The following is a 23077-nucleotide window of genomic DNA, read 5'->3' as shown; positions in this document are numbered from 1 at the left end:
GGTTATTAGGTGACCACAAATTTTGCGGTAGCTGTTCAAAGTCGGGACCCGGGGTGGACCACTCATCTGTGCATCAGTTGGGGACGTCTCTGCGCTGCTGACTTGTCTCCACTCAAGATGATCCCCTGCTGGCCCCACTATGGACTGGACTCTCCCACTATAGACAAGATCCACTCGACGTCCATTGCACCGGTCCCCCTCCAAGGTTTGTCATTGTATCCCATTGGGTTGAGTTTGTTCTTGCCCTGATGTGGGATCTGAGCAGAGGATGTCGTTGTGACTTGTGCAGCCCTTTGTGATTAAGGGTATATAAATAAACTTTGATTGATTGATTGATTGACAGTTGATATACATATTTTTATCAGGATACAAAATGACGTTTATCGGGATGTATATTTCTGTCCCTGTTGCACAGCACTACATGCAATACAAGTATCAACATTTTATAACCACATAACTTGTGGACAATCAGTTGGTAAATGTATAGATGCTTTTCTTGATGGCAGCCATGTTTTTTCACCAATCTTCCTCAAATTTGAAAGACATGCGCTTGTCTGACCTCTGAAGGAGTGTACCAGATTTCGTGATGATACAATTGCAGTGCGTGTTTCAAAGAGTGCATTGTGCTGTGTGAGAAACTTCAAGTCAATCCGACTTACCTGGTTTTTGGACTTTTGGGGTTTAATAGGAGGGCCGCCAGCCCGTGCAACACACTAGGGGTGCATGTTTTGACGCATGTTCACCCTTTTGTGTAACCTTTCAGGAGCAGACATACCTGTCAAACATCACCTTTCTCTATTTTTTGTCTTCTAATTCCCATAGTTTCACCTGGCAATAAAATTCCACACCTATGTATTTCTGTTTAAGAAAAGGAATATTGACTTATCATCTCAGATGCTTATCGTCTATTGTTAGTCTCTTTTATATGCAACAAGGCAACATTGTTGACTGTTAAGTGTAGCAATCAGTCTTTTTTTTTTTTTTTTGCAGGAAGCCCCATTTACAGCTAAATCAATGAATCCTCTTTGATCCACAACAGAAGAGGCCTGTGCTGAAATAAAAACAACTAACAATGGAGAGTATTATGGTGCATATTGCGAGTGTATATGTGTAAAAATGTGTCAGCTCTGTGGGTGAACAACATACATATGCTTGCAGTGGTCCGGTGTGTCTGTTTGACAGGAAAAAGCGAGGGGGAAAAGAGAGGAGATTTCAGCTGTAGGGGACAGTGGGGGATAGCACATAGCCCTTGGGATGTCTAAGCATGTACAATGCAAGTGTGTTCTATGTGTGTGCGTGCATATGTGCGTGCGTGTGTGTGTGTGTGTGTGTGTGGATGCATGCCGGAGGTAAAGCAGTGGATGTTGAAGCTGATTTGTTCTGATGGACTCAAACACAGACACAGACTCTGCCTGTGACTCACAGACGAGACGCAAGTATCCCTTAGGGGACGGCCCAGGGCGCACACACACACACACACACACACACACACACACACACACACACACACACACACACACACACACACACACACACACACACACACACACACGCACACACACATTGCCAGGTTAGATATCTGCCTGCTTGTGGATCGTGTTCCAGCAGGGATTTGAAGGGAGCATGACGTCACTTGAATGTTTGACTTCAGTTCTTCACAAAGCATACTTGCATTGAAACCTCTGATTGTGTCTTTTTTGTTGTTGTTCCCCTTCAGTGATTTTTTTTTTTTTTTAATTTTTTATTACTCTCGTGAAAACGGGATTCGGATTTTACTGGGTTGCTTTCTCACGTCTTTTTCACTGTGACCGTTGAAAGCACAATGTCCTGTTGTGAGTGCAGATCATGAATGACGCTTATTGAGCAGCTGTGGGAGCGATGCTTTCTGGAAGTGCGATTGCCTTTTCTCAGGGCAGCAGAAGTTTGGCAGAGCCACTTGAGGGCGTGGACACAATAAAGATGGATGATGAGGCGAGATGAGGAGGCCAAAGCCTTCCAGTCAAAGACTTTGCCTCTTTCCCTCCCTGACTAACTGACTGTAATCGGACATTAAAACGCACAACACTGGACGCACAAAGCGCTCACACAGTTGTCTGCGCGGGCGCAACGGGGTGCGGACATGGATGGCACACAAAAGTGCCATCAGGCTAATATGAGCAGTGTGTGACGTCAACCGTATGCTCGTTATAATAGAGCTGGGAGCGTCAAAGTGACAGATATCACACACAGGCAAACACAATGAATTAGCAGTGGGTCATGCTAAGATCAAACCATTAATCACAATCGAATGCTCGCTTCTTAGGAGCAAAAAATGGCCGTGCAGTGTTGTCATGTGCCTGTTAGTGCGTGTTCCCACACTGAAAAAAGTGACTTTTTGGTGCTGTAAACTCTATTAGAGTAACTGTCATAATTTATACCTAATATTTTTAACATTCAGTAAGAACTAGAGTTTTTTTTTGACAAGAAGCTAGTTATCGGTGTGAACCCACAGCAACATGTTTTTGTAATTCAATGAAAGAATGGATTGTTCATTACAACTTCTACTCGCAAATAAATCTGTCATGTGTTAATTGTTTTATTTAGCTAGACAAAACAAAATGTTCATTATTGTTTATGATGTAGTTTATTTCTTATTGAAATATTTTTCCATCAACAGGAAGCAAATCAGAACAGAACATTATTCTCATAATTCAGGCAAGTAGAAAATAATGTATGCATTATATTGCTTTGTTATTTTCCCTTATTCATCCATCATAATGTAATATTAAAATTGTGGCTGAATATTTTAGACCATTGTTTTAATTGTGTCTCTTTATTTTCAGGGAGCCAGTGGACTTTGTGCAAGGGAGGTGCCGTGGGGATCAAGATGAGGCCGCTCCTGGACAGACTGAGTCAGGTGTGCTTGTTTTGCTTGTTCATACAGTATGTTTTACAGGGAGCTGGACCTACTTTTTTTCTCACTCACAGACACATACAGTATACACATACAGGACAAGCCTCACACTTGGTAGATTCCATGCCCTTGCACGCTCTGGGTCCATGCACTTAAAACACGAGCAAATATATGCACTTGTGTTTTCACTTGACAGTTGATTGTGTATATATAATGGTTATGTTCATGTTCTTAATCTGTTCACAGAAACAGAGCATTGAGATGAGGCGTGAAACCATTATCCGCAGCCTTATACTGTACCTTGGCGAGAAGGAAGAGGAACTTTTTGAAGACTGCTTGGTATAGCATTATTTTAATCATTTAAAAATATTTTTTAATGACACAGGTTAATTTAATGTTAAAGTTAAGAGGAAAGCAGACAAAGGAACATATATTCTTGTGTTCATTCTTCCCTGATAATGAAGTCACTTTGAATGATTCATGCAGTTCTATTATTTGTTTCTCAATAACATTCTTCTTTTTTGTTGTATATTGTATGCAGGAGGACAGCCGGAGTGATGTCAGTAACCACATCCTCAAAATACTCGTCGTCCACGGTGCTGATGAGGATTCAGTTGATGTCTCCATCCTTGTGGAAGGCCATGAGATTTTGCCAGGGTGCAACAGTACTGCGAAAGCTTGCTCACTGCTCATGGGACTGATTTATGCCCTGAACTTGGCATACCCTCCCACTTTGCGCTACACTTTTGAAGTCTTCCAAAAACTCATGCTGGAGCTGGATGGATTCAAATTGTCCCCAAAAGTAAACACCTTGAAGTTGAAGTTGGTTTCCTAAATGCATGTCATGACTTTGTCATCCTAGAGGAGGAAAATGACATCATTTATGGACCCTTGTTGAGGACGTAGCATCATGCATGGACTCTTGTGAAGAAATGCCAAGAATTAGCACTGAGTTCCAGTTCATCTTGGTTTACTAGTGGGTTGCCTGTCATAAATGTTTTTCATTTTTTGTCAAATAAGGTATCTGTTAATGACAGTAAAGATTGTATTCTTCAACAAGAATGGTTAGACACCTTAAGATGTTTATTTTTAGTTGATTATGTTGATTTTATTTCATTAATGTTTTAATTGCATACTTAAAAGTGCACTAGTCAGAGGACTGGTTTAAATGTTGAAATTGCACTTTTTCAGTGTAGTTTGTAAGATTTTAATTGCATATTTGAGAAGTGACTATGTTACCAGATCTATGTTGGACTTGGTGTATAATGTGTAATACTGTGTATTTGTTGTTTACCAGTCATACCAACCTTTGGATATTTTCTTTAAAAAATATACTATTACTACTATTTACTTTGAATACCTTTTGCTGGAGATACATCTTTAATTTACTGTTAGTACAAATTCTAATGCAGTACAATATAATGCACTTTTACTATTAACGCAGTACTTGTACAGTACATTCTGTTTTTCCCCCCATTTAAATAGGGGTATACATAATCCATACACCACTGCTCAAAGTTTAAGAGGCGGTTTCTGTCCTGACCCTCTCCCAGAAGTTGTTGTTGAGTAGTATATTTCTGCAATGAATGTAGAAACTCTGTTTCAGAGGGTTGTAAGATTGAACTAAAAAGAAACTGTTTAATTGCATTGTAATTTAGTTGTGTGATATGTGATACATATATATTAAATTCATAGAGTATTGGTTAAATTTATTTGGTAACATTTATCAAAAGAAAACTGGCAATGATTACCTAATTTTAGTGAGTAATGTAAAGTAATGCAACCAAGTAAATTAAAATGTCAAGCACAAGAAAATAATTAAAATCTACTGAATTACTTCATAACAGCAAATACTACAGATATATAAAATTTACTTAAAATTTTGAGTAAAATGATGTTCCTGCCGATGAAAAACAAGTAGACTTTACTTAATTTGTTTAAATAAATATAACTTAAAACTTGGATGTAATTAAGTAACTGTTACTTAATATCTTCACAAATGTTATGTTATATGGTAAGTAGAATTTACTTGATACTTACCATATGTATATGCAATATCAAGTGCTACTTGATATTGCAGCATTAAATTTTACTTAAATCATTTGCGTGCAAATACTTACAATCATTTTTTTAAGTAAATCTTATGAGTTATTTTTTTCAGTGCATTGATGCAGACGAGTGTTGTCCCGATACCAATATTTTGGTCCTGGTACCGGTACCAAAACTATTTCGATACTTCGATGTTTCTTATTGCAAGTTTGTCCTTAAATAAAATAGTGAACTTACAAGACAACTTGTCTTTTAGTAGTACACTGAAAAAAGTGACTTTTTGGTGCTGTAAACTCTATTAGAGTAACTGTCATAATTTATACCTAATATTTTTAACATTCAGTAAGAACTAGAGTTTTTAAAGTAAAATTAAACATTTTATTAACGTAATACATGAATTATGGGGGAAGAGTAAGTTTTACTTATGTTTCCTCATACTATTTAAATGTTTAATAGTTGTACGTACATAAACCTAAAAATATTACATAAACTTTACTCTGAAAATCTAGTGTTTTGAAACGCATGCACGACGACGCATGCGCACAGCACAACAGGCTCCGGCCGTTAGGATCTCTTCTCAGAGCGCCAGAAAGTCATTCCACAGGTAAGTTATTACGTTCTGTTTTAAATTTGTGATAATATACGTCTGCATGTAGTTTGACGCAAGATATGTAACTGCTCATAAGTTAATTAAGTTAAGTTAAGTAAGTAAGTAAGTAAGTTCGGTAAAAAAATTTAGCATATAACGCTACATTGGTCCGTGCTGGCCTGTAGTGGGAGGGCTACAGTTTTTCCTGATAAAAACTAAAGTTAACTAAATAAAGTTAGGATATTAAAAAACCACCAACCTAACGGTATAACTTTTGTCAACTGACGTCAACATAGTAGAACATGGTATTGTTCTCTGTAAAACTTTTGGCGGCGACACTGAAGTAACGTTAACGTTAGTGAATTAATGTTAATTAATGTGCTTTGGGAATGAGGGGGTGATACTGCTGAATGTTTGGGAGAAATGCCCAAGAATAGGTTTTTAAAACACACATTTACTGACAGAAGCGCCAGAGGTCTTTGAGAGCATCAGCTTGCGATTACAAAGAGACTTCGCTGGCAGTTTTCTTTCCTTTCTTTTTTTTTGACAAGAAGCTAGCTATCGGTGTGAAGCCCACAGCAACATGTTTTTGTAATTCAATGAAAGAATGGATTGTTCATTACAACTTCTACTCGCAAATAAATATGTCATGTGTTAATTGTTTTATTTAGCTAGACAAAACAAAATGTTCATTAATGTTTATGATGTAGTTTATTTCTTATTGAAATATTTTCCATCAACAGGAAGCAAATCAGAACAGAACATTATTCTCATAATTCAGGCAAGTAGAAAATAATGTATGCATTATATTGCTTTGTTATTTTCCCTTATTCATCCATCATAATGTAATATTAAAATTGTGGCTGAATATTTTAGACCATTGTTTTAATACCACAAATTGTGTCTCTTCATTTTCAGGGTGCCCTTTGGAGGAGCCAGTGGACTTTGTGCAAGGGAGGTGCCGTGGGGATCAAGATGAGGCCGCTCCTGGACAGACTGAGTCAAGTGTGCTTGTTTTGCTTGTTCATACAGTATGTTTTACAGGGAGCTGGACCTACTTTTTTTCTCACTCACAGACACATACAGTATACACATACAGGACAAGCCTCACACTTGGTAGATTCCATGCCCTTGCACGCTCTGGGTCCATGCACTTAAAACACGAGCAAATATATGCACTTGTGTTTTCACTTGACAGTTGATTGTGTATATATAATGGTTATGTTCATGTTCTTAATCTGTTCACAGAAACAGAGCATTGAGATGAGGCGTGAAACCATTATCCGCAGCCTTATACTGTACCTTGGCGAGAAGGAAGAGGAACTTTTTGAAGACTGCTTGGTATAGCATTATTTTAATCATTTAAAAATATTTTTTAATGACACAGGTTAATTTAATGTTAAAGTTAAGAGGAAAGCAGACAAAGGAACATATATTCTTGTGTTCATTCTTCCCTGATAATGAAGTCACTTTGAATGATTCATGCAGTTCTATTATTTGTTTCTCAATAACATTCTTCTTATTTGTTGTATATTGTATGCAGGAGGACAGCCGTAGTGATGTCAGTAACCACATCCTCAAAATACTCGTCGTCCACGGTGCTGATGAGGATCCAGTTGATGTCTCCATCCTTGTGGAAGGCCATGAGATTTTGCCAGGGTGCAACAGTACTGCGAAAGCTTGCTCACTGCTCATGGGACTGATTTATGCCCTGAACTTGGCATACCCTCCCACTTTGCGCTACATTTTTGAAGTCTTCCAAAAACTCATGCTGGAGCTGGATGGATTGAAACTGTCCCCAAAAGTAAACACCTTGAAGTTGAAGTTGCTTTCCTAAATGCATGTCTTGACTTTGTCATCCTAGAGGAGGAAAATGACATCATTTATGGACCCTTGTTGAGGACGTAGCATCATGCATGGACTCTTGTGAAGAAATGCCAAGAATTAGCAATGAGTTCCAGTTCATCTTGGTGTACTAGTGGGTTGCCTGTCATAAATGTTTTTCATTTTTTGTCAAATAAGGTATCTGTTAATGACAGTAAAGATTGTATTCTTCAACAAGAATGGTTAGACACCTTAAGCTGTTTATTTTTAGTTGATTATGTTGATTTTATTTCATTAATGTTTTAATTGCATACTTAAAAGTGCACTAGTCAGAGGACTGGTTTAAATGTTGAAATTGCACTTTTTCAGTGTAGTTTGTAAGATTTTAATTGCATATTTGAGAAGTGACTATGTTACCAGATCTATGTTGGATTTGGTGTATAATGTGTAATACTGTGTATTTGTTGTTTACCAGTCATACCAACCTATGGATATTTTCTTTAAAAAATATACTATTACTACTATTTACTTTGAATACCTTTTGCTGGAGATACATCTTTAATTTATTGTTAGTACAAATTCTAATGCAGTACAATATAATGCACTTTTACTATTAACGCAGTACTTGTACAGTACATTCTGTTTTTCCCTCCATTTAAATAGGGGCGGCATGGCGTAGTGGGTAGAGCAACCGTGCCAGAAACCTGAGGGTTGCAGGTTCGCTCCCCGCCTCTTACCATCCAAAAATCGCTGCCGTTGTGTCCTTGGGCGGGACACTTCACCCTTTGCCCCCGGTGCCACTCACACCGGTGAATTGAATGATGAATGATAGGTGGTGGTTGGCGCAAATTGCAGCCACGCTTCCGTCAGTCTACCCCAGGGCAGCTGTGGCTATGAAAGTAGCTTACCACCACCAGGTGTGAATGATTGATGGGTTCTACATGTAAAGCGACTTTGGGTACTTAGAAAAGCGCTATATAAATTTCAGTTATTATTATTATTATTATAATCCATACACCACTGCTCAAAGTTTAAGAGGCGGTTTCTGTCCTGACCCTCTCCCAGAAGTTGTTGTTGAGTATTATATTTCTGCAATGAATGTAGAAACTCTGTTTCAGAGGGTTGTAAGATTGAACTAAAAAGAAACTGTTTAATTGCATTGTAATTTAGTTGTGTGATATGTGATACATATATATTAAATGCATAGAGTATTGGTTAAATTTATTTGGTAACATTTATCAAAAGAAAACTGGCAATGATTACCTAATTTTAGTGAGTAATGTAAAGTAATGCAACCAAGTAAATTAAAATGTCAAGCACAAGAAAATAATTAAAATCTACTGAATTACTTCATAACAGCAAATACTACAGATATATAAAATTTACTTAAAATTTTGAGTAAAATGATGTTCCTGCTGATGAAAAACAAGTAGACTTTACTTAATTTGTTTAAATAAATATAACTTAAAACTTGGATGTAATTAAGTAACTGTTACTTAATATCTTCACAAATGTTATGTTATATGGTAAGTAGAATTTACTTGATACTGGCAAGTGAGTGTTACTTGATATTGCAGCATTAAATTTTACTTAAATCATTTGCGTGCAAATACTTACAATATTTTTTTTTAAGTAAATCTTATGAGTTATTTTTTTCAGTGTAAGTAAACAAACAAAGGCTCCTAATTTAGCTGCTGACATATGCAGTAACATATTGTGACATTTTCCATTCTATTGTTTTGTCAAAATTATGAGGGACAAGTGGTAGAAAATTAATTATTAATTAATTTATTGTTCATTTACTGTTAATGTCTGCTTACTTTGTCTTTTAACATGTTCTATCTACACCTCTGTTAAAATGGAATAATCACTTATTCTTCTGTTGTTTGATACTTTAAATTAGTTTTGGATGATACCACAAATTTTGGTATCAATCCGATACCAAGTCGTTACAGGGTCATACATTGGGGGTAGGGGTGAGTTGGGTGGTTGTGGCAGACCGGTACTTTTCAGAGGCGGTATAGTACCGAATATAATTCATTAGTATCGCAGTACTACACTAATACCGGTATACTGTACAACCCTAAAGCAGACTTGTGTCGTGTCTTGCAGACTTGTGTCATGGAGGTAAGACGGTGAGGGATGTCAAAAAAGGAGTAACCCAACAGGCACAAGACATTGATACAACAATGAGTATACATACCGGCAATGTTCCCTCTAATTGTTCATGTGTGTGAGCAAACGCAAAAACTCCCTGAGCATTCAGTGGAGCACATATGAGCAACATCAGACGTGCACACTGTGGCTACACCAGCAGCACACCTGTCCCAAACCTGACTAAATAACAAGTTCAATCTCCATCCATCCATCCATTTTCTACCGCTTGTCCCTTTCGGGGTCGCGGGGGGTGCTGGAGCCTATTTCAGCTGCATTCGGGCGGAAGGCGGGGTACACCCTGGACAAGTCCCCAACTCAACGCAGGGCCAACACAGATAGACAGACAACATTCTCTTGTTATTAGAATCAAATGACAGCAGTCATTTCCATGAGATTATTTTCTAATATAAGTGTTTAGGCCCACTTACAATGACAATAACAAAAAATATTGTTTTTCATGAACTGTGTACTTGTTTGTTTGTCTGGGTGGAGGTCCTGCTTTGGAAATAATTTGTACCCTTTCAGACATTGCATTTAGTTCCCATTAAAACATTCACATGTTGCACAATGAGATGTAAGCAATCCTGCAACTTCCTGTTTGTAAAAAAATATATTTTTATTAGTATTTGTTTAATATACTAACAGCATTTCATGATTAATATTTATAAATTAAGATTCCTAATACATGACACTAGAATAAGCACACATTTGATTGGTAAATCATAGTGTAACGACCTGGAATTACACTTTATGTGTGGTGTTGAAGTTGTCCGACTTTTTGTGTGGCTGTAAACGCATCACTGGCTAAGTGCCATATGTGCATGTGTTGGCACAAGTGAGAAAGAGCGAGCGGCTGCTGTTGATATAACAAAGTTGCTTTTGGTCTGGTTTGTACTGCAGAAAATGACCAGTTTTGCTAGATATCATTTTTTTTTCTAATGTTTTGGTGATGTGTTTATGGCCAACAATAAAGAGTTTTGCTCAGTAAAGTGATCGATGGAATTCATGTCCTCAAAGCGTCTCGACAGACGTTACAATATTTGAACAATGATGACGAAAACTGTTTTCTCTGTCGTGTCCGTGTGTCGAAAATTGTTATGTGCTTATTTTTTTATTTGATTTTGTGCGTGGCATAGATTTGCCGTGCGCAGAGGACACTTAAGCAGTGCGCAATTGCACAGGGCGCACTTTAGAGGGAACATGTCCTTTAAAACTGACTTCAAAATAACGTTGCAAAATAGTTATATTTATAAATTGAGACAATGTGGATGTCTAACGTTGGATCCACATTGTTGGTCGGGAAATTACCAAATTTCAATAGTCACATCAACGTCTCAACCCGGCATTGAATAAATGTTGTCAAAAAGCATGTTGTTTCAACATGAAATATGAGGTTTTTTTAACATCAGCACCTGATTTAACAAGTTCCCAACGTTGTTTCAATGTCTTGTGCCTGCAGGCAAATAGGTAGGTGACTGGTAGGTGAAGAACTACTGTCAGAAGGTGGATTCTGTCCTCCGTTTAATCGTAGTCAACACCTTTTTACAGATAAAGTCAGTGTTTGGTTGTTCAGTTTGCACATCCTTCTGACACATGCTAAATAAAACGCCAACTAGTGCTCCCATAATGGTGATGATAAATAATTTTGCGCGTGCTATAATTGATGGTTAGATAGATGCATTTTCTCCTCCCAGTATTGTGGGTGTTTTGATGATCAGCATATATTTTGCATGTTAAAGAAGAGAGAGACACAAAATAGATCACTTAACAGACACAATCCACTTTGCACACGTTTAGTAGATCAGCTTTTGGTGTGGTATCGAGTTTGAATGTGTTTTAGTACACGCAAACCTTTAGTAAATCAAGCCCTAAATCTAAGTCCACAGCAATTCCCTCCTTCTTTTCTGGCTCGTTTTTGTTGAGTTTTAATTTGTGGATCTATATTGAGTAAGCAAAACAGACAAAATGGTGAGAAAAGAAACACAGAGAAATGGAGACCGAGTAATGGATTGCGTAAACAGGCAGCGCCCCGAGACGCACATTTGGCTTGATCTAAAAGTTTGCAAATTGAAAAGTTCGGAAGTAGAAGAGTTCGTAAATCGAAGTTCCACTGTTAATTGTTTTGGGGGCCACAATTCCAGAGAGCTAAGGACTGGGGGCCAAACTTCTCTCTTCACTATTATTCTTATGTTTTATATTCCTAAGATTCTGCTGTTTTTGAGGACCTACTGCAAAAAGCTAGCCAAAGATCATTTATATAACAGCGCTCCAGTGTTTTTAGCAATCTGTTGCAAAAATGTTGGTCTCTTCTAAGTTTGTTTAACTAAACGCGCGGGACGGTCTGGTGTCTTTATTTGATTTGGCCCTTGGGCTGCCAGTTGAATAGTCCTACTACTCTAAGATTTCAAAGAAAACTCAGCTACCTCTAAATGTAAAAAAAAACACAAAAAAACCCAGTGTGGCTCGGTTGGTAGAGCGGCCGTGCCAGCAATCTGAAGGTTCCTGGTTTGATCCTTGGGTTCCGCCATCCTTGTCACATCCGTTGTGTACTTGAGCAAGTCACTTCACCCTTGCTCCTTATGGGTCATGGTTAGGGCCTTGCAAGGCAGCTCCCGCCATGAAGTGTCAAAGTTCTTTGAGTACCTTGAAGGTAGAAAAATGCTATACAAGTATAACCCATTTACAAACCCCGTGTTCATATGAGTTGGGAAATTGTGTTAGATGTAAATATAAATGGAATACAATGATTTGCAAATCATTTTCAACCCATATTCAGTTGAATATGCTACAAAGACAACATATTTGATGTTCTAACTAATAAACTTTTTTTTTTTTTTTTTTGCAAATAATCATTAACTTTAGAATTTGATGCCAGCAACACGTGACAAAGAAGTTGGGAAAGGTGGCAATAAATACTAATAAAGTTGAGGAATGCTCATCAAACACTTATTTGGAACATCCCACAGGTGAACAGGCAAATTGGGAACAGGTGGGTGCCATGATTGGGTATAAAAGTAGATTCCATGAAATGCTCAGTCATTCACAAACAAGGATGGGGCGAGGGTCACCACTTTGTCAACAAATGCGTGAGCAAATTGTTGAACAGTTTAAGAAAAACCTTTCTCAACCAGCTATTGCAAGGAATTTAGGGATTTCACCATCTACGGTCCGTAATATCATCAAAGGCTTCAGAGAATCTGGAGAAATCACTGCACGTAAGCAGCTAAGCCCGTGACCTTCGATCCCTCAGGCTGTACTGCATCAACAAGCGACATCAGTGTGTAAAGGATATCACCACATGGGCTCAGGAACACTTCAGAAACCCAATGTCAGTAACTACAGTTGGTCGATACATCTGTAAGTGCAAGTTAAAACTCTCCTATGCAAGGTGAAAACCGTTTATCAACAACACCCAGAAACGCCGTCGGCTTCGCTGGGCCTGACCTCATCTAAGATGGACTGATACGAAGTGGAAAAGTGTTCTGTGGTCTGACGAGTCCACATTTCAAATTGTTTTTGGAAAGTGTGGACGTCGTGTCCTCCGGATCTAAGAGAAAAATAACCACCCGGATTGTTATAGGCGCAAAGTTGAAAAGCCAGCATCTGTGATGGTATGGGGGTGTATTAGTGCCCAAGACATGGGTAACTTACACATCTGTGAAGGCGCAATTAATGCTGAAAGGTACATACAGGTTTTGGAGCAACATATGTTGCCATCCAAGCAACGTTACCATGGACGCCCCTGCTTATTTCAGCAAGACAATGCCAAGCCACGTGTTACATCAACTTGGCTTCATAGTAAAAGAGTGCGGATACTAGACTGGCCTGCCTGTAGTCCATACCTGTCTCCATTGAAAATGTGTGGCGCATTATGAAGCCTAAAATACCACAACGGAGACCCCCGGACTGTTGAACAACTTAAGCTGTACATCAAGCAAGAATGGGAAAGAATTCCACCTGAGAAGCTTAAAAAATGTGTCTCCTCAGTTCCCAAACGTTTACTGAGTGTTGTTAAAAGGAAAGGCCATGTAACACAGTAGTGAACATGTTCTTTCCCAACTACTTTGGCACGTGTTGCAGCCATGAAATTCTAAGTTAATTATTATTTGCAAAAAAAAAAATAAAGTTTATGAGTTTGAACATCAAATATCTTGTCTTTGTAGTGCATTCAATTGAATATGGGTTGAAAAGGATTTGCAAATCATTGTATTCCGTTTATATTTACATCTAACACAATTCCCCAACTCATATGGAAATGGGGTTTGTACAAGTTAGATATATACTTTTTGTGTTTGCATTTTATTGACTAGATATGCGCTAGAAGTCAATCAACTTTTGTTCAGAATCAGCTACTTTTGTGACAACGAACACAACTTCCTTTTCAGTCATTGCGGTAGCGTCACTGCATGAAACGGTGTTAAAGTTGAGTGTCCATTGACTTAAATTGAGGAGCATAGAGTGGGTTGAACTAGACAGTCATTGGATAAATGCTCAGCTTTGTCCCCCCCATCATCAGAGGCCGAGCGTCTCTGGAACTGTATGGAAAGTGGACTTGCCATGAACACTGAGCTTCAACATGATGATTTGATGATCTGTCTGAGGCTTATGCCCTTTTTGATTGTTAGCAAATGAGCGAATCAGCTATCTTGAAATATAAACCACTGCCAGAGCATTTTTCAAGTTTCATTCAGTTGTTCTGAGTTGATATGGAGAATGTTTACAGTCCTTGAAGTGACATTTTCTTTGTAAAATCACGAGTCTTTATATTTTGTATGTAATTGGAGACTGAATTTGTGATTAGAGAGTAGCTGAAAGCTTCCCCCAACTTGAAAGACCAGCAGCCACTGAGTGGTACCTTAAAGTACCAGTAGAATGTAAATATAAGTTTCCTCTTTAATGAAGCTATTATCATATATATCAGTAGGTTGGGAGTTCAAACCCCGGCCGAGTCATACCAAAGACTATAAAAATGGGACCCATTACCTCCCTGCTTGGCACTCGGCATCAAGGGTTGGAACTGGGGGTTAAATCACCAAAAAGGATTCCCAGGCGCAGCACCGCTGCTGCCCACTGCTCCCCTCACCTCCCACGGGGTGAACAAGGGGATGGGTCAAATGCAGAGGACAAATTTCACCACACCGAGTGTGTGTGTGACAATCATTGGTACTTTAACTTTAACTTAATATATCTAATTTATGTTACGTGATCGCGTGATGTAGCGGGAGTAACCACAGATCCCTTCCCCATCAACAACAATGCCAATCAAGCAGCATTTGTGAGAGCCAGCAACAATTACTTTGGGGAAATTTATGATCCAGGACCTTATATTTTTGAGCCCGAACACAAAGAGGATAAGCAATACGTTTTAGAAATCCAACTGCTACCCAGATGTAGCTTTATTGTGACACTAGCATCCGCAGAATTGCTAGGTGCTAAACATACAAACTAACCACATTAAAACAAACACTTACCGTAATATTTTCACTCTCGCTGGGGTGCTGACCGACGGGTCACTCACATAATCCCATTTAGATAAAGATTCAATCTCCATACTTACGAAATGTTAGAAAAATGTTGCTGCAACAACTGTCTTTTGTGTCGGTCCATGGCCACATTTGTCTAGCAGGTGAGAGATGCATGAATTATAATCTTGAATATACTTTTAGCAAGTTTGAGAGGAAGCAAAAGCAGCCGCTGGTTTATAGTGTGTGAACAACAGCAGCGTATGCTATCATTATCTCATTGCTATCAATGCGCCGCTAAAATAGACTGTCTGCGTTAGCGCTTATAATCATATTTGCCAACCCTCCCGGATTTTCCGGGAGACTCCCGAAATTCAGCGCTTCTCCCGAAAACCTCCCGGGACAAATTTTCTCCCGGAAATCTCCCGAAATTCAGGCGGACCTGAGTGACGTGTCGACAGCCTGTTTTCACGTCTGCTTTCCCACAATATAAACAGCGTGCCTGCCCAATCACGTTATAACTGTAGAATGATCGAGGGCGAGTTCTTAGTTTCTTATGTGGGTTTATTGTTAGGCAGTTTCATTAACGTCCTCCCAACGCGGCAACAACACACAACAATAGCAGTCACGTTTTCGTCTACTGTAAAGCAGTTCGTCTGCCGTAAACAGCAATGTTGTGACACTCTTAAACAGGACAATACTGCCATCTACTGTACATGCATATGTGACATTAACATCTAGGGCTTTTAGAGAGTGCAGTGCACAACTGCGCACACAACAAGGAGACGAAGCAGAATGCATCATCAGAGAGGGTGTTCAGCATGGTTAGAAGGATGGACAATTCAACCCTTAACTCAACAATGAGTAGATGAGTGTTATGTGTGTGTATATGTGTAAATAAATGAACACTGAAATTCAAGTATTTATATATATATATATATATATATATATATATATATATATATATATATATATATATATATATAATAAATATATATATATATATATAGCTAGAATTCACTGAAAGTCAAGTATTTCTTATATATATATATACATATATATATATATATATATATATATATATATATATATATATATATATATATATATATATATATATATATATATACATATATATATATATATATATATATATATATATATATATATATATATATATATATATATATATATGTATATATACATATGAAATACTTGACTTGGTAAATTCTAGCTGTAAATATACTCCTCCCCTCTTAACCACGCCCCCAACCACGCCCCCCGACCACGCCCCCCGCTCCCCCACCTTCCGAAATCGGAGGTCTCAAGGTTGGCAAGTATGCTTGTAATAACAATATCACGTGATATTGAATAGGTCGTGACATATAAATGGAGTATTGTTGGTGCTTTCTGGATGTTTTTAGAGAGAGCATAATGAGCGCAACAGAGGACACTCGATCTGTTGACTGAATTGTTTGCTATTGTTTTACAATTTCGAATGTAACGAGCAAATGTGTTCTTGACTAACAAAAGGATTATGAACGATATACTGCTCATGTCTTTAAAAAAAAAAAGTATGTACATCAGTATGACTGATCTGATAACATGCTCAGAGTGCAGAAGCGTTACTCCAGTGACGTAGAATCTATGGAAATTACCAAAGGTGTTCTGAGCGGAACATTCAAAATGGCCAACTGAATTTTTGGCATTTTGTGGCATTTTAGACAGTATTTTCACATACATTGCGGATTGTAAATACAATTGGATATGGTTTAATGGATACAATCCATCCATCCATTTTCTAGTGAAGTGAAGTGAATTATATTTATATATATATTTCTCTGGTGACTCAAAGCGCTTTACATATTATTACATTCATTCATAAAACTACTGTAGTTGTTTGTAGTATTATTGTGGAGTAATTTCAAAAAATATTTCTTATCAAAAAGTTGGTGTGGCTGGCACTGGGACCATGTCTTGCCCAAGGACACAACGGCAGTGACTAGGATGGCGGAAACGGGGATTGAACTTGGAACCCTCAAGTTGCTGGCACGGCCACTCTACCAACCGAGCTATATGGCCCTTACTACCTACTGCCCTTCTACCGCTTGTGAAACACAAATTAGCATATAAAGTCAAGTTGTATTTCCACTCTACTGGTACTTTAAACTTACGAGTACCTTCACTTTTGAGTATTTTGATGTACGAGCTGTGTTTCGTCTTTTTGTTATGCTTTACGTTCCGGCAATGTTCGCTGCAACAGTGTGGTGCTAGAGATCCAATGCCGCCGATTCCTATGGCTTGAGCATGTTCTGAGGATGGACCAAGACCGCATCTCCAAGATCGCACTACGTTGGACTCCACCTGGGAAAAGGAAGCAAGGTCGGCCCAAGAACACGTGGCGGCGTACGGTGACAGCTGAGCTGAAGGAGATTAACCTAACCTGGGGCGAGGCACGGCATGTTGCTCAAGACAGGTCCAGATGGAGGCAGATCGTCGAAGCCTTATGTCCCGTCGGGGACGAAGAGGATTAAGTAAGTAAGTAATGTTCGCTGCCGTCACCAGAGATCGACATAATCCTGTCCTCCAACCACCCGCATTTAGAAAGTTAGTATGAGGGACGAGAAATGGACAACTGAAACCGAGGAACAAACCATTAAGAACATGTCCTACCTGTTGCCCGGCCTGACGAGTCTCACGGGCCGTAGACAGCGTCCTTGGCATACGGCCACCAGTATTCAAACAACACACATTTATCCATGGTGGTGTGGGGTGGGGCTGTATTTGCCGTGTTTATCTGTCTCGTGGATTGGCGGCCTTGGTGTACAGGCACACCTTACTGTCGGATCTGACCTCTTCAGTCCATCACTCAAAATCATCCGTGTGCAACATAAACAACAATGTACTAGTTCAGTGGTTCTTAACCTTGTTGGAGGTACCGAACCCCACCAGTTTCATATGCACATTCACTGAACCCTTCTTTAGTGAAAAATAAAATGTTTTTCTTAATTGAATCTTAATTTATAAATATTAATCATGAAAGTATGTTATTATATTAAAGAAATACTAATAAATATTTATTTTACAAACAGAAAGTTACAGGAATGTACACATGATCCCATGTTTACATCTCATTGTGCAACATGTGAATGTTTTAGTGGGAACTAAATGCAATATCTGAAAGGGGTACAAATTATTTCCAAAGCAGGACCCCTACCCAGACATACAATACTAGTGCACAGCTCATGAAAAACAATATTTTGTGTTATTGTTATTGTAAGTGGGCCAAAACATTTATATTACAAAATAATCTAATGGAAATGACTGCTGTCATTTGATTATAATAATAAAACATTTAACTTGTTATTTAGTCAGATTTGGGACAGGTGTGCTGCTGGTGTGGCCACAGTGTGCACGTCTGACGTCGCTCACATGTGCTCCACTGAATGCTTAAGGAGTGTTTACGTTTGCTCCCGCATATGGAAAATTAGAGGGAACATTGTTTGGGGGTATCAATAATACTTCGATAGGGAGAAGTTTTTATTTACACGATGAGCATACAGTAGGCAGGGAACGGTCCGGAATCCACAGCTTATGAGGGAAACTGCAATCAGGTGTGAGAATGTGAGAACGAGGACTGAAAGAGTAGCATGACAGATACTTTCTAAATACTGAAAACATTTTAGACACTCACTTGGCAATTTGAAGATTCTTCTCCCTCCACATATTTTCTATGAGATTAGGGTCTGGTGCCAGTCCAGCATCTTAATGTGCTTGTTCTTGAGCCACGGCTTTGTTCCCTTGGCCGTATGTTTTGGATCCTTGTAAAACTTGGAACCCGCATCCAGAAGTTAGAACCCATCCTTGGTGTTCTGGATGAGACCAGGAGGTTCTCATCCAAGATTCTATGGTACATGCCGGCCTTTCATCGGCCCTCTTAATGCGTCTGTCTGCACTCTCAGCTCAGAAACAAACCCAAAGTAAAATCTTTCCGCTTCCTTGTTTGCAAAAAAAAATGGCCACGCAGTCAAAAGTGTGGTCACATTGCTACCGACGTGTGTGGGAACCTGGATGAGATGGGTCAGTAAAGAACATGGCATTTCACAGTGAAAACATAATAATAATACAGTAGTAGTTAGGAATGTCCAAAATGGGCCAAATAGCTGGAGGTGTGACCACATTTCTTTCCCATTATTTTGTATACTGTCACTCATGGAAGAAGTCCGGGAAGTAGTTCAGCTATTCATACTGTAAGTCAATGTGCCTATTGTCCCTCATGGGTCACTGTAGGTGAGGAGATCTGGGAACTGGTGACGGAAGGGAGATTCTTTCCACTGCTTTCTGGATGTGGAACATTGATTTGTTCTTTCTCTGAGAGAAGCAAACACCCAGAACCTGGAGGAAATAGGATATACATTGTATATTTATTAAAAAGTCAGGCTTAAAAGATTGCTTGTCTTTCTGCTGTAAGTTTCCAGGAAGTGCAAAACAACCGGGTGTTGTGTTTCAAAGAGATCAGAGGGGGACTGATGTGTATTTTAGCTAACATGCCGTACAGATCTCGTGTCAGTGGTTTGTGCTCAGAGTGAGGATATACAGTACAGGCTTAAAGTTTGGACACACCTTCTCCTCATTCAATGCGTTTTCTTTATTTTCATGACTATTTACATTGTATATTGTCACTGAAGGCATCAAAACTATGAATGAACACATGTGGAGTTATGTACTTAACAAAAAACGGTGAAATAACTGAAAACATGATTTATATTCTAGTTTCTTCAAAATAGCCACCCCTTGCTCTGATTACTGTTTTGCACACTTTAGGCCAGGGGTGTCAAACTCATTTTCACCAAAGGCCACATCACAGTTGTGGCTGCCCTCAGGGGGCCACTTAGAATTTATGAATATAAATGTATATGATTAACCCTTATGATAATACTATACAATTTCCTATGCGATTGATTATTATATGTTTTACATACACTGTAAAAACAAATGTGTCAGTAAAAAAACAACTTTGCAATATACTGTGGTTTTTACAGCACATTACTGTAAATGGAAAAACAGTACTGTAGTTTTTTTACAGTATATTTTTGAGCAGCAAGTATTTCTGGGTGAAATCTATGTCATTTTTACAGTGTACAATTTCGTGGATACCTCCTCCAATGGGCTCACCACCCATAGCAGGGGCCATAGAGGTCGGGTGCAATGTGAGCTGGGCGGCAACCAAAGGCAGGGCACTTGGCGGTCCAATCCTCGGCTACAGAAGCAAGCTCTTGGGACGTGGAACGTCACCTCACTGAGGGGAAGGAGCCTGAGCTAGTGCGCGAGGCGTAGAAGTTCCGGCTAGATATTGTCGGACTCACTTCGACGCACAGCAAGGGCTCTGGAACCAGTTCTCTCGAGAGGGGCTGGACTCTCTTCCACTCTGGCGTTGCCAGCAGTGAGAGGCGACGGGCTGGGGTGGCAATTCTTGTTTCCCCCCGGCTCAGAGCCTGCACGTTGGAGTTCAACCCAGTGGACGAGAGGGTAGCTTCCCTCCGCCTTCGGGCGGGGGGACGGGTCCTGACTGTGGTTTGCGCTTACGCGCCGAACGGCAGCTCAGAGTACCCACCCTTTTTGGATTCACTCGAAGGAGTACTTGAGAGTGCTCTTCCGGGTGATTCCCTCGTTGTACTGGGGGACTTCAACGCTCATGTTGGCAACGACAGTGAAACCTGGAGAGGCGTGATTGGGAAGAATGGCCGCCCGGATCTGAATCCGAGTGGTGTTTTGTTATTGGACTTTTGTTCCCGTCACAGATTGTCCATAACGAACACCATGTTCAAACATAAGGGTGTCCATATGTGCACTTGGCACCAGGACACCCTAGGCCGCAGTTCCATGATCGACTTTATAGCTGTGTCATCGGATTTGCGGCCTCATGTTTTGGACACTCGGGTGAAGAGAGGGGCGGAGCTTTCTACCGATCACCATCTGGTGGTGAGTTGGCTGCGATGGTGGGGGAGGATGCCGGACAGACCTGGCAGGCCCAAACGCATTGTGAGGGTTTGCTGGGAACGTCTGGCAGAGTCTCCTGTCAGAGAGAGTTTCAATTCCCAACTCCGGAAGAACTTTGAACATGTCACGAGGGAGGTGCTGGACATTGAGTCCAAGTGGACCATGTTCCGCACCTCTATTGTCGAGGCGGCTGATTGGAGCTGTGGCCGCAAGGTAGTTGGTGCCTGTCGTGGCGGTAATCCTAGAACCCGTTGGTGGACACCGCCGATGAGGGATGCCGTTAAGCTGAAGAAAGAGTCCTATCGGGTTCTTTTGGCACATAGGACTCCTGAGGCAGCGGACAGGTACCGACAGGCCAAGCTGTATGCGACTTCAGCGGTCGCGGAGTTCAGGGAAGCCATGGAAAACGACTTCCGGACGGCTTCGAAGCGATTCTGGACCACCATCCACCGCCTCAAGAAGGGGAAACTGTGCACTATCAACACCGGGTATGGTGAGGATGGTGTTCTGCTGACCTCGACTGAGGATGTTGTGGATCGGTGGAAGGAATACTTCGAAGACCTCCTCAATCCCACCAACACGTCTTCCTATGAGGAAGCAGTGCCTGGGGAATCTGTGGTGGGCTCTCCTATTTCTGAGGCCGAAGTTGCTGAGGTAGTTAAAAAGCAAGGCCCCAGGGGTAGATGAGATCCGCCCGGAGTTCCTTAAGGCCCTGGATGCTGTGGGGCTGTCTTGGTTGACAAGACTCTGCAGCATCGCGTGGACATCGGGGGTGGTACCTCTGGGTTGGCAGACCGGGGGGGTGGTTCCTCTCCTTAAGAAGAGGAACCGGAGGGTATGTTCTAACTATCGTGGGATCACACTCCTCAGCCTTCCCGGTAAGGTCTATTCAGGTGTACTGGAGAGGAGGCTACGCCGGATAGTTGAACCTCGGATTCACAGTGTGGTTTTCGTCCTGGTTGTGGAACTGTGGACCAGCTCTATACTCTCGGCAGGGTCCCTGAGGGTGCATGGGAGTTCGCCCAACCAGTCTACATGTGCTTTCTGGACATGGAGAAGGCATTTGACCTTGTCCCTCGGGAAGTCCTGTGGGGAGTGCTTAGAGAGTATGGGGTATCAAACTGTCTGATTGTGGCGGTCCGCTCCCTGTATGATCAGTGTCAGAGCTTGGTCCGCATTGCTGGCAGTAAGTCGGACACGTCTCCAGTGAGGGTTGGACTCCCCCTTTGTCACCGATTCTGTTCATAACTTTTATGGACAGAATTTCTAGGCGCAGTCAAGGCGTTGAGGGTATCTGGTTTGGTGGCTGCAGGATTAAGTCTCTGCTTTTTGCAGATGATGTGGTCCTGATGGCTTTATCTGGCCAGGATCTTCAGCTCTCACTGGATCGGTTTGCAGCTGAGTGTGAAGCGACTGGGATGAGAATCAGCACCTCCAAGTCCGAGTTCATGGTTCTCGCCCGGAAAAGGGTGGAGTGCCATCTCCGGGTTGGGGAGGAGACCCTTCCCCAAGTGGAGGAGTTCAAGTACCTAGGAGTCTTGTTCACGAGTGAGGGAAGAGTGGATCGTGAGATCGACAGGCGGATCGGTGCGGCGTCTTCAGTAATGTCGACGCTGTATCGATCCGTTGTGGTGAAGAAGGAGCTGAGCCGGAAGGCAAAGCTCTCAATTTACCGGTCGATCTACGTTCCCATTCTCACCTATGATCATGAGCTTTGGGTTATGACCGAAAGGACAAGATCACGGGTACAAGCGGCCGAAATGAGTTTCCTCCGCTGGGTGGCGGGGCTCAAAGTAAAGCCGCTGCTCCTCCACATCGAGAGGATCCAAATGAGGCGGTTCGGGCATCTGGTCAGGATGCCACCCGAACGCCTCCCTAGGGAGGTGTTTAGGGCACGTCCGACCGGTAGGAGGCCACGGGGAAGACCCAGGACACGTTGGGAAGACTATGTCTCTAGGCTGGCCTGGGAACGCCTCGGGATCCCCCGGGAAGAGCTGGACGAAGTGGCTGGGCAGAAGAAAGTCTGGGCTTCCCTGCATAGGCTGCTGCCCCCGCGACCCAACCTTGAATAAGCGGAAGAAGATGGATGGATGGATGGATGGA

At 40.8% G+C, this 23077-nt stretch overlaps 1 protein-coding gene across 3 annotated transcripts; it reads left to right on the top strand.

The window, feature by feature from the left end:
- Window positions 1–5372: 5372 nt before the first annotated feature.
- LOC133601754 (uncharacterized) lies at window positions 5373–8895 on the top strand. Of its 3 annotated transcripts, none has more exons than XM_061954887.2 (5): window positions 5376–5546; window positions 6275–6312; window positions 6450–6562; window positions 6780–6872; window positions 7075–8894. In XM_061954887.2, the coding sequence occupies exons 1-5, from the start codon at window positions 5479–5481 to the stop codon at window positions 7366–7368; spliced, it is 606 nt and encodes a 201-aa protein (XP_061810871.1). In that variant the 5' UTR covers window positions 5376–5478; the 3' UTR covers window positions 7369–8894. The 3 variants fall into 3 exon arrangements, with proteins under 3 accessions (XP_061810886.1, XP_061810871.1, XP_061810879.1); XM_061954895.2 differs by having other exon boundaries at window positions 5450–5546; window positions 6450–6536; window positions 7075–8891; XM_061954902.2 differs by lacking the exon at window positions 6275–6312 and having other exon boundaries at window positions 5373–5546; window positions 7075–8895.
- Window positions 8896–23077: the final 14182 nt, after the last annotated feature.

This window comes from Nerophis lumbriciformis, linkage group LG04, assembly GCF_033978685.3.
Source record: "Nerophis lumbriciformis linkage group LG04, RoL_Nlum_v2.1, whole genome shotgun sequence".
Taxonomy (NCBI): domain Eukaryota; kingdom Metazoa; phylum Chordata; class Actinopteri; order Syngnathiformes; family Syngnathidae; genus Nerophis; species Nerophis lumbriciformis.
Note: the sequence above shows the minus strand (reverse complement) of the source record. Positions and strands in the feature narration are given on the sequence as shown.